Here is a 12,777-nt window from a genome sequence, read left to right as displayed (position 1 = left end):
GAAGAAAAATAAGAGTCATTATTAACTTCTGGATAGCCTGGTTAGCATCTTTATTACTTTTTTACCAGATAAAAATAAAGTATTGATTTTTAATTTTATGCCCGACAATTACTCTTTAAGAACTTACTGTCATCAGCATGGGTGCCAAAAATACAAGCATTGCGTTTGAAGTTGTTTTTTAATTTTTTTAAATTTTTATTAGAATGATAAATAGATGACATGACGGTAACAGAAGACGCAGATGGCATCACAATATGACATGCTGATGAGGATGTTGTAACCAGATGATGTCCATCAGCACGCAGGAGAGGCATAACCCTCTGAGGAGGGAACCTATAAGGGACTATGTCTAAAGACCTTTCTTTCCTCTGGACATTGGAAAGGTGGTCTTGATCTTAAGCTATATACACATACTGATTTGATAGTACTTTTCACCTACTTTTTGGTACTTTTTTAATTGAAAGGTGCTGAAAAGTTATTTTAAATATAAGAATATAAATCATCTCTTGGAGAAAACTTGGGAGAAAGGGTTAATTCCATATGGGCCGGTGTCTGCTAAAGATCTAGCATGTAGGATCTTCAGCGAACCCCGACACCTGATCACCACCCGATCACATTGTTCTCCCTCTGCCATCCTCCATAGCAACAGATGCGTTTGGTAGCCTGGAGGCTGATCCCTGCCAGGGGACAGAGGCCCCCTTGTGGTTAAGGGACTCATTGGCCCATATGCAATTCCACTTTTCTCCTACATTTTCTCCTAGGAGATCATTTGTCATCTTTTGTTTAAAATAATTTTCCAGCACTTTTCATCTGAAAAAGTCCTGAGATGTAAGTAAAAAAGTACTATCAAAATTATTTTGAGTATTTTCTTGCTTGCTGGTGGCTTATAGAGCATTTTATTGACACATTTGAAAATATTTCCTAGGAGAAATATCAGGTGAAAAAGTGAAACGCATATGGCCCATTGTATCAAATCTTTTTTTATCAGTTTTATACAGTTTTTGATATTTAATAATATTGTTGTTTTGATGCCGAGATCCACTTCCAGTTTGTTTGTTTTTTCCTTTTAACTGCAGTTATGATAATTACTTATCAAAGGAGCGTATTTAGTTTAAAACTCAGATATGAGCAATACAAAAACAGAATAACTCCAAGAAAACAAGCTGATATTGTAGATTGTCAACTATGGTAGTTTAGCAGCATATATTCATTTATCATTGAATATGTCAAGATAGCTGCAATCTAGTCTCGTGATATTGCACACATTTCATGGGCGAGGGGGGCATTGGTAGCACCCAAATCGGGGGTGAGGTCCAGTACAACACCAGGAGGAGCCTTGAAGGTGAGGTTCTGCAGCAGTACGGTAAAGAAGAGGAACAGCTCCATTTTAGCCAGTGTTTCTCCTGCACAGCTTCTTTTGCCTAAAAAAAAGAAGAAAGAAATGTTTTGTAGTAGTTACAATACATGTTGAGAGCTTTATCCTTCAGGGACTCTCTTAGACCTGGATTTATGGTGGGAGGGTAATGACATTTTTGGAAAACTGGGTATCACTGTATTGTTGTCTGGCCCTGGAAGCTTACCTCTCAGGTCAGGAGCCATTTTTTTAGTTAATTAAGCACATTAAAGGTTTATTTCTTTTTCAAACCTTTGTGGAAATGGATAAGGAGAACCCTATACCCATTTCACCTGGTGTGGAGCGGCATCTAGTGAGGTTCATGGGGGCACCCTCCACATGCCTACCAGGGCCTAAATCCACCTTCCTCTAGGTACAAAGGTGGGGATACGACCTTTGTCCATGGTACAGTTGGAGACAGGGTGGCTTTGCTGCCCCCCACGTCACTTTTTTTTTCTTTCTTTTTTTTTACTGCAATCCCCGTAAAAAGTGTTGCAGGTTTTCCCGGAAACCCCATCAGGAAATTCAGAGCAATGTTGAGCGAAAATGCCAATATACGTTTTACACGAATTTTCAAGAAAATAATGTTATATCTTATTTTTAAGCAACAATGCCATAGAAAAATATGTTTTATTTTTTGCGTTTTCCAAAAATTTGCCGGTAAAAATATTGCATTTTTGCAGTAAAAAAAAGTGTAGTAAAACTATTGTTATTTCTTGTGTACGCGCTTTTCCTAGTAAATTAATTATTTTGTCAAAAATACAAGCTTTTTAGGTTAAAATGTTCTCAAAATCGAAAAATGGTATTTTCAATGTTGAAAATGACTTTGGTGAAAATTTGCAAGCAACACTGATTCACAGCGGTTCCTGTGGATATATATATATATATATATATATATATATACATCTTCAATATCAAAGGATTGATACATTATCTGTCATTTAACAGACTTTAAAAAATGTCCCTATCGCAACTGAAAATACATTTTCACAAAAACTACAAGGGTCCATATGTATGGCCCAGTGCACACCGAGCGGATTTGGATGCGATCCACCTGTAAATCCGCTTGGATATTGTATTTCAATGGGCTGGTGCACACTGGCAGTTTGAGGTTTGTAGCAAACCGCAAACGTGCCTCCTGCTGCACGTTTGCGGTTTGCTTAAAATCTCAAACCGCCAGTGTGCACCAGCCCATTTAAATACAATAGCCAAGCAGATTTACAGGTGGATCACATCCAAATCCGCTCGGTGTGCGCTGGGCCAAATCTCTGCAATCCGCACCAAAAAACGCTAAAACCGCTAGCATTTTGTGGATCTGCTAGCGGTTTTGGTGTGCACTAGGCCTAATTCACTTTTTCTCATGAGATTTCTCCTAGGAGATAATTTTTCAACTTCTTTTTAAAATAAATTTTTAAGCATTTTGAAATTAAAAATGTAGCACAAAGAAAGTAAAAAAGTACTGTCAAAATTATTTTTTGTCATTTGCTGGTGGTTTAAAAGGCATTTAATAAACAACGGCCCATATGCAATTAACTTTTTCTCCTGAGTTTTCTCCCAGGAGATAATTTTTCATATTGTATTTAAAATAATTTTTCAGCACTTTGCAATTGAAAAAGTACAAAAAAGTTGACAATACAGTACCATCAAAATCATTTTGTGTGTTTTTTTGATTACTGGTAACTTAAAGGGCATTTTCTTGCAAGTTGTGAAATTATCACCCAGGAGAAAACTCGGGAGAAAAAGTTAATTGCATATCGGTCAAGGTCTTTTTGAAAAAAAAAGAAAGCATAGTTTTCCCAATACTCTCCTCAACATACCTAGAAATGTTGGTGATGATAATAATGGGGTGAGGGTGGTGGTAAGGTAATAATAATAATAATAATAATAACATGTATGATGGCTTTGCTTTTAACCACTAAAGTGCGAGCATTTACTTTAATGTAATTTCCCCTGAAATCGTTCTGCATATTAGTGAAAATGTAAAAGGCAAATTTGAAAGTCAAATGTGGGGCAAGTCAACAAAAACATTTTGGTTAGTGAAAGCGACCCAATTCACAGCGAGCTCCAACTTGAAACATTTGCCTGCTCATCCCGATCACGGAGTCCTGCCAGTTTCTTTCAAAGGGGAATAGATAGTTTGAAAATCTGTCAAGAATTACCAATAGAAAAAGGGATGAGGGCCTCATTCTTCTTGAAATTGCCTTTAGCATCCAGAAAGTGTTCAGGGTAAAACTCGTAGGGTTTCTGCCAATAGGCTTCATCTCTCAGGGAAGAGCTGAGATTGCCTAGGACCGTGGTGCCCTACGGTAGAACAGATACATAAATCATTGCATTGCTTTATATATTCTTTGAATGGATAAGTGGACTCACATTAATATACTGTATTTTTTTTTTCAGCGTATAAGACTACTAGGCATATAAGACAACCCCCAACTTTTCCAGTTAAAATATAAATTAAACAAAAATAAAACGTTTTTTTTTACTGCACTCTCTAAACACCCAAGATACTGTTGGGAGAAAAAAATCCTTCTGTCTCTTTATGCCACTTTATGTCCCCTTGTGCCACTATCTGTCCCCGTCCTGCACTCCTCCAGCCCAGTGTGTATAGCAAAGCGGAAGCTGTGCTCTCACCTCCCCGCCAGAGATCAGCTCTGTGCTCATGTGACCATTCTGTCTGTCTCCTGCTCTCTCTAGTGCTGTCAGCTCACTCTCCTCGTGTCACGTATAATCATGCTACATGCGGTAGGAGATGCCAGACACTAGGCCAAATGATGAGATGTTTGTATCTTGTGACTCTGTATTAAAGAGATGGGACACAGAGGCATGTTCTCTGCCTAATGGCATGGCTCTGTGTCCCCCAACAGCTGCTCTCTGCCCCCACCACTGCGCTATAGCCCCCTGAGTTTAGTGACAAGATTTGTCGCTAACTTGGAGGTAAACACAGGGGAGAGGAATAACCTGTTCAAAATGCCCACCAGGGGCGTTCCTGCAGGGATTCCTGAGCTGCCATTGGGCAGCTCTCTCTCCCTGGCCGCGCCTCCTGCTGCCCCCCTGCCTCCCTGCATGCTATGAGAGAGACACACAGTCTCTCAGTGCAGCTACGTGACCCACAGGTCACCAAAGTCAAAGTGGGATATTGCAGCCCACGGGAGTGGCGGAGAGCAGCGTTTTTTGTGCCTACCTGATCCGCCCAGCCCTGCGGATCAGGTAGCCTACTTTTTTCCCCCTTTTTTGAGCCCACGTCAGGCTTTCTTTAAAAGACTTCCGAGGCGAGAATGGTAAAAAAAAGTTAAATACCTGGCTGCAAGTTTTATCCTCAGAGGACTGTCACAAGCCCCCTAGTGGCCGGACTGCACAATGCCTTCCAATCGGTTTCAGCACACAGAACATGCAATCTGTGGTCACAATCGGTGCGCAGAAACCGCTGTGATTTTGGCAGCAGACGGACTAGAAGGGAGCTTGTGAGTTACGGTAATACAACTTACACACTATTTCAGGGTATAACTGCCGCCACCTCTGTTACCATGGGACAGAGGAAACCACTGACTGGCTGACTCTAGACCTGCAAATAGAAAATGGTTAAACACACTCTATTTTATCTAGTTATCAACAATAGTAGCGACTCTTCAGAAGCCAGGGTTCAGTTTTGTGTTGCTGAATAATAGGTGTAGCCGAACAAATAAATGATGTTAGCGCCGTTTATTAAAAATGCAATATAAATAATTAATATATACAGAAAATCATTAAAATCCACAATTATAGAGACATTAGTAGTGCAGTAAAAAAATGAAAAAGGAGAAAATACTTAAGTTCGTGGAAATATGTACTTTCTTGGAAAACTCGTAAAGTTCCTTTGTTTTAGTTCAGGAGCAAAGTTCAGACAAGATGGCCGCTAACCACATGGTCCTCTGGCTAGCAGCAGCATGCTCTCGTGAAGATGGGATTTGGAGGACTGACGTCCGCCTGCTAGCAATGTGCTTTTGATGAAGCTGGATTGGGGGTGTGGCAATGCCTGCCCCCTCTGAATTACCCACCAATGACAGCCCACCTCCTCCTAGGGGAATTTTGAGCTTAAATTGTACAACACTGTAACTCATGAATGATAAATGTCATATTTAGGTGGATAACAGATTAATATTCCTCAGTATATGACAATTCCTATGACATCAGACTTGATTAGGGTAGAGGGTCCAGTTCCTGAGAAGTTTAATAACTTGGTTGTAGCATACCCCTTGCCCCTTAAGACTAGTTTTAAAAGGTTCAGCAAGACACTACAAACCCAATGATACAACTCTCATAACTATCCTAGATACGGTATTCCATAAATAGGCAAAAAAATCATATACAGTATTCATTTTCTCTCTGCTTCTGACAGAGTCAGGCAGTCTGGTCTCATGCTGAGCTTATCCTGTCTCTTTAAAAGGCAGTAACACTTGCCATTTGCTTACTGCTGGAGAGCTTTCACACCTATGTGTCACTGGCCAGGAAAGGGACTCTTTTGACCCAGTTAATTAACCACTTAGGCCTTATCAGAGTGCATACTTGGCTCTCATGAAAAGAACTATGCTAATGCCTATGAAGACAACAGAGACCCCCAGGCTTGACTGCCTAGTATCCACAGACATATGATTCTAATCTGTCACGTCAACGGCAATTGGTGCAGTAAACCGATTGCGATTTTTGGTCTCACGGCTCTTCTGTGACAAGGACGCCATCCGCACCCTTGTTGCATTCCGCAGTGCAGTGTTTTTTTTTTCTTATTTTCAGCATGAGGTCAGGACTAGGGATGATCGGAAAGAGCAAATTCCGTTCTGCCAGTATTTGCGGATTCTGCCAGCGCTAATTCCATCGCTATGAAAAATCCGCCAGATTTTTGCGAATTCCTACAATTCTCTAAGCAAGCTCATTTTTCTCTAGGATATATCACAATGGTACATGCTAGGCTGGCTTCAGCATGTAGCATTGTAGTGTGTTGTGTTGGTGGTATAATGGTTAGGATAGCAGCCTACAGAGCGGTAGGCCTTGGTTCGATTCCTGGCCAATGTATGTGAGTTGGCTTTTGAAATCCTACAAATCCCTAAGCAAGCTAAATTTTCTCTTGGATATATTATAATGGTACATGCTAGGCTGGCTTCAGCATGTAGTGTTGGTGGTGGTATAGTGGTGAAGAGAGCTGTCTACCAAGCACTAGACCTGGGTTCGATTCCCGGCCAAGGTATGTAAGCTGGCTTTTGAAATCCTACAATTCCCTGGAAGACGAGACCCGGGAGGAGGGGAGTCTGTTAAGGAGAAATTCTTCTTAGTAGGTAGAAATTAGTTTGGTGGGAAAAAAAATTGAATTCCGTAAAATTCCGAGGAATTTCATAATTTTCAGCTCAAATTTAGCCATAGTGATAGAGCAATTCCGTTCCGTCACAACGGAACGGAATCATCAAATTCCGGCCGGAATAACGAAATTTTTAATTCCGCGGAATCCAGCGACCATTCCTAGTCAGAACCCGACCCGGGTAATTTATAGCAATTTGGAAAGATTGCAGTATTTAGGAAAACTTAGAAAAGCTATTTATATGCCAGTTTAGCCATTTTTGGTGGTGGTGAATTTAAATGTATGCCATGTTTGGGAGCTGTTATTCCTGCCAGGGTGTAGATTTGCACTCACCTCCGCACGGAGCAGGGAACATGCCTCTGTGTCCAGTCTGCCCCCCGCCAGACCACCTCGTGTACACTTTAACAAAGACATTCATGTTGGTAAATTAATGCTGGTATTCCTGTACATTAGCATTGGTCACTCACTTTTGGAATAAAATATCCCCTGAAGGTGACATCTTTAGAAGTTGCATGCGGAAGAGTTGTAGGAGTGGTGTCACCAAACCTCATGATCTCGTGGATAACAGCATCAGTGTACGGCATTTGTTTCCTGTGCTCCAGTCTTGGTTGAGCTGTTCCAATGACTTTCTCAATTTCATCTTGTACTTTCTCTGTTTAGAAATAGAGGTAAATTAATATCCTGCATGACTAAACATCACTTGATCACTTGGGGTTTGGTAGGGGGTCAGTTGATCTTTGGTAAGGCACACGTCCAACAAAGTGCAAGACCAACATGACACCATGACAAACCATTTACAGGGGTTGGACAAAATAATGGAAACACCTACATTTTGGGCATCATAATCTTTGATTTGTTTTAAGCAATCAAAACGTAACATATGTTAATTTTTTTTTAATTATTTTTGTTATTTAATATGTTTAATTAAAATGTATGGCAGGTGCTACTGTAACAGAAACTGCCCGAATGCTTGGCATTTCAAGAGGTGCTGTCTCAAAAGTAATGACTGACTGCCTTTAAAAGAGAAGGAAAAATGTCCTCAGCAAAGCACAGTTGTGGCCAAAAGACGAAATCGTCTGAGAGAGACTGTCGGACTCTAAATCGAATTTTTAGAAAAGTGCGCAAGACCACGGCTCCTAAAATCACTGCAGAGTTGAATTAATACCTACAGAACCCAGTTTCCACAAAATCTGTTCGTCGGGAGCTGCAAAAATCTGGATTCCACGGAAGAACTGCAATTAGAAAACCTCTCCTCTCAAAGACAAATGTTTCAAAGCGTTTAGAGTGATGTAGAAACCACCAGAATTGGTCCCTCGAGCAGTGGAAAAATGTTATTTTCTTTGACGAATCATTGTTTACCTTATTTACGACCTCTGGCTGAGTGTACGTTTGGAGACAGCCGAAAGAAGCATTTCATCCAGACTGCCTTCTCCCAACCGTAAAACATGGCAGGGTTCTGTGATGATCTGGGTTGCTATTTTTTGGAACTCCGCCGGGCCAATGATTTTCCTTCATTAAAGAATTAACAGCAAAAATCATTTAGGAATTTTGGGCGACCAAGTTCATCCTATGGTTCAAAAACTGTTTCCGTAGGGGAATGCCATCTTTTAAGATGATAATGCCCCAATCCATACAGCCATAATTGTTAAAGAATGGCACGAGGAACATTCTAATAAAGTTGAGCATCTCATCTGGCCACCACAATCCCCAGACCTCAACATTATTTATTGAGCATTTATGGTCTTTATTAGAGATTCAAGTAAGAAGTCAATTTCAGTCACTATCATCTCAAAGAACTGGAGGGTGTTTTAACTGAAGAATGGGCTAAAATTCCTTTGGAAGCAATTCAATAATTTGTATGAGAGTTGAGGCTGTTATTGCTGCAAAAGTTGGCCCTACACCATATTAAAATATATTTTGATGATTTTCAAGGTGTTTCCATTATTTTGTCCAATCCCTGTACATGACTTGTGTTTTCAGTGCAGCTAACCAAATGACATATATATGTGTGTGTATGTATATGTATGTATGTATGTATGTATGTATGTATGTATATATATATATATATATATATATATATATATATATATACATATACACATACATACATACATACATACATACATACATACATACATATATATATATATATATATATATATATATATAGATATATATATATATATATATATACACATACATACATACATACATATACATACATATAGATATACATATAGATATACACTCGCATATAAGCCGAACCATGTATAAGTCGAGGTACCCACATTTCCCTCAGAAACCAGGAAAAAGTGATTGACTTGTGTATAAGCCCCCTCCCCAATATAGCCTCCACCACAGTAGCCAAATGTTTTGCCAGTACAAGTCAGTCCCCCTTCCCATAGCCAGATGGGCCCCAGGATCATACAGCTGTGTCTCAAGAAGCCACTAGATGGCGTCATAGATATGAGACACAGCAATCGGATCAGGTGCATAGATGAGCGGACTGTTTACTTACTGCCACTGTTTACCATACCACATTGTTTCCTTTCGCCTCGCCACCGCAATCCCCTCCTTCTGTGATCAGGGTATGGGAAACAGCTGTTCCCAACCCCGATGACCATGCCTGTGATGAATAAAAGCTGATGTCAGCAAGACATCGGCTTTTATTCACAAAAACAAAAGTAAACAGATACATTCCCTCATTCCCATCTTATCGGGAACTAAGTGTAGAGGGAAGTAAAGTATAAATAAACCCAAATACACTATTAAATATTTTTTTATTATTTTTTAACCCCTTCCACCCAACCCCATAGTTACCAAATAAAACACTTGCCAAAAAAAAAAAATTAGTTACCTTAGAGACTTTTTAATGTGTGTGTCACAAGGGTATATTACTGTTAATTTTGCAAATAAAGTCTTGTAATTAGCGATATAGTATTCAAAAAAAAAATCACTAAGTGGAAAAACTACACCTTTATTTCCAGATAAAATATTATCACCATAAATTGTACTAGGGGCACAATTTAAATGTTGTAATAACCGGGACAAATTGGCAAATAAAATGTGTGGGTTTAATGCGTCATGACGTCATCTGCGATCCTCCCCATAGTGAGGACCAGAGCTGTCCAGGGAGGCTGCGCCGATCTCTGGATCCAGGCTGGGTAATGTATAAATGGGGGAGCGGCGGAGATCGGGGGTGCCGGGGACTTCTTATAGCTAGCCTAGTGCTAGCTAGCTAGAGGATTTACACACATTTAGCACTTTTATAAAAGAATCGGGCACAAAGTAACAAAACCTCCTGAGTGGTGTAACGCTCAGGAGGTTAAACTATAATGGCTAAAAACTGTGAAATAATGTGGTTATTTTCCTAATATTCGCTTTAAGATGTATATAAAATAAAATAATTCTTAGCAAAAAGTACCACCAAAAGAAAGCCTAATTTGTAGCGAAAAAAACAATATACAGAATATAGATGATTTCAGTGGGATAAGTAACAGTAAAGTTCTCAGTGAATGAATAGGAGGAGCGCTGAAATGTGAAAATTGTTTCATTTTTTTAAGGGACAAAAAACTGTAGTACTGAAGTGGTTAAAATATATAAAAATAAATGTACCCATTTCTTCATAACTAAAATGCACTACTAGTTACCTTTTTCTATGTTGCTGTCACTTGAATATCTGACAGATCCAACAGCTTTTGGACTAATCCATCTCCTCGTGATGGATTCTCAGGTATTTATAAAAAAAACACTTTCTGAACTGTAGTTGCTCAGTCCAACTACCAAACTAGTGTGCAAGTGAATAGGGTAGCTGGCTGACAACTTTATAGAGATCCTTTTAAAGGACTTACGAGGCGAAAAAGACCTAAAAAGTTAAATACCTGCATGTAACAGCAATGCACGGAGGGCGCCGTCCACGCCCTCCGTGCCGTTCCGCCGGGTCCCCGCAGCTCAATGTGCCCCCCGGCCGGTCCCGACCCCCCAGCCCGGGTCGGGCTCTTCCTCCTCCACAAAGATGGCCGCCAGAGCTGGCCGCCGCTACGCAGTCCGCATATGCGGCTGCGCAGCTCTAGGGTCTCCCCCCGATCCACGCTACTGTTGCGTGGATCAGGGGGGGGAGGCCCTAGAGCTGCTCAGCCGCACACGCGCATATGTGGACTGCGCAGCGGTGGCCAGCTCCGGCGGCCATCTTTGTGGAGGAGGAAGAGCCCGACCCGGGCTGCGGGGTCGGGACCGGCCGGGGGGCACATTGAGCTGCGGGGACCCGGCGGAACGGCACAGAGGGCGCGGACGACGCCCTCCGTGCATTGCTATTACATGCAGGTATTTAACTTTTTAGGTCTTTTTCGCCTCGTAAGTCCTTTAAGGGGGTGCTTTTGCAAAGAATAAAGGGTAATACAGAAATTCCCCCATGAGGATATGGAGTAGCCCAAAATCTGTCAGATCTGCCAGTTTATTACTACCTACTGTGACAGCTACATAGGACATTTATGGTGCATTTTACTCTGTAAAATATTTACATCTTATATGCATTTATCTTCAGTTTCACTGTTTTTTTTTTTTTTATAATGGCTGTCTTTAGCTGCTAGAATGTTTGATTTTGGTAATCCACATTTTGACTCCTGAGTAGAGTTAATTTGCTCATCACAAGGTATTATTATTATTACTATTATTATTATTATTATCACTAGGTCATTATATGAAGTCAGTTGCTGTAGAGGAACATTTCTTACTTTGTATATCAGGATATTTCATCATGAGCAAAAGGGCCCATCGTAGAGTGGTGGATGTTGTCTCCATTCCAGCACCGAACAAGTTGCCCACCAGGGCGGTCAAATTGTCATCATGGAAATACTGAATGGCCTCTGGAGTGCGCTGTTTAATAGAAGAATTATAAATTTAGACACTAAAAAGCAAAATTGTATCTAGCAAGTCAACTCCAGTGATTCCTGAGGCTTCCCAGCGGGCCGGGGAGGTTGCAACTCATTCAGCAAACCTTGACAGGATATATTAAAAATTGTCTATTAGGTGGTAAAAGACTGTGGGCTACATGCAATTCACTTTTTCACCTGAGTTTTCTCCTAGGTGATATTTTTAAACTTGTCAAAAAATGAATTTTAAACCATCAGCAAACAAAAAAATGCTCAAATTTTGATAGTACCTTTTACCTACTTTTTGATACTTTTTTCCATTGCAAAGTGCAAAAATTTTATTTTAACCCTCCTGGCGGTAGGAAAAAATCCGTCAGGAGGCAGCGCAGCAGTTTTTTTTTTCTTATATCATGTAGCGATCCCCCCGCCCGCTTTGATCGCCTCCGGCGATAGGCGATCAAGAAATCCCGTTCAAAGAACGGGATTTCCTGGAGGTCTTCCCCCGTCGCCATGGCGACGGGGCGGGATGACGTCACCGACGTCAGCGGCGTCGTGACGTCATTGGGAGTTCCGATCCACCCCTCGGCGCTGCCTGCCACTGATTGGCCAGGCAGCGCACGGGGTCTGGGGGGGGGCGCGCCGCCCCGTATAGCGGCGATCGGGCGCGGGGCAGCGGCGATCGGTGTGCTGGCGCAGCTAGCAAAGTGCTAGCTGCGTCCAGCAAAAAAAAAAAATTGAAAATCCGCCGAGCAGGGCCTGAGAAAACCTCCTGCGCGGCTTACCCCGAACGTTACTGCCAGGAAGGTTAAATCAAAGTTGCAAATGTTTCTCGTAGGAGAAAACTCAGGTGAAAAAGTTAATTGCATAGGGGCCCTCACCTGAGTTTTCTCCTAGGAGATAAATTTTCATTTTCTATTACATTAACTTTCTAGCACTCTGCAATTGAAAAAGTACCACAAATTAGGTAAAATAGTACTATCAAACCTATTTTGAGTATTTTCTTGCTTGCTGGGGGTTTAAAAGGCATTTTAATTACAAATTTAAAAATATCATCTAGGAGAAAACCCAGGAGAAAAAATGAATTGCATATGGGCCTATGGGCCACATGCACTTTTCTCCTGAGTTTTCTCCTAGGAGTTAATATTTCATCTTCAGTTTTTTTTTTCATTACAGGTTTTTTTTGAAAG

At 40.9% G+C, this 12,777-nt stretch overlaps 1 protein-coding gene across 1 annotated transcript in view; it reads right to left on the bottom strand.

Moving 5' to 3' along the window:
- Positions 1 to 1,242: 1,242 nt before the first annotated feature.
- Positions 1,243 to 12,777, bottom strand: part of LOC137571255 (cytochrome P450 2K4-like) — a 90,103-nt gene continuing 78,568 nt past the window's right edge. Inside the window, exons 6-9 of the mRNA XM_068280131.1 lie at positions 11,453 to 11,594; positions 7,187 to 7,371; positions 3,553 to 3,694; positions 1,243 to 1,421 (exon numbers count right to left, since the gene is read on the bottom strand). Coding sequence (XP_068136232.1) covers positions 1,243 to 1,421; positions 3,553 to 3,694; positions 7,187 to 7,371; positions 11,453 to 11,594 — 648 coding nt within the window. The remainder of the gene's footprint in view (positions 1,422 to 3,552; positions 3,695 to 7,186; positions 7,372 to 11,452; positions 11,595 to 12,777) is intronic.

Source organism: Hyperolius riggenbachi, chromosome 4 (assembly GCF_040937935.1).
Source record: "Hyperolius riggenbachi isolate aHypRig1 chromosome 4, aHypRig1.pri, whole genome shotgun sequence".
NCBI lineage: Eukaryota > Metazoa > Chordata > Amphibia > Anura > Hyperoliidae > Hyperolius > Hyperolius riggenbachi.
Note: the sequence above shows the minus strand (reverse complement) of the source record. Positions and strands in the feature narration are given on the sequence as shown.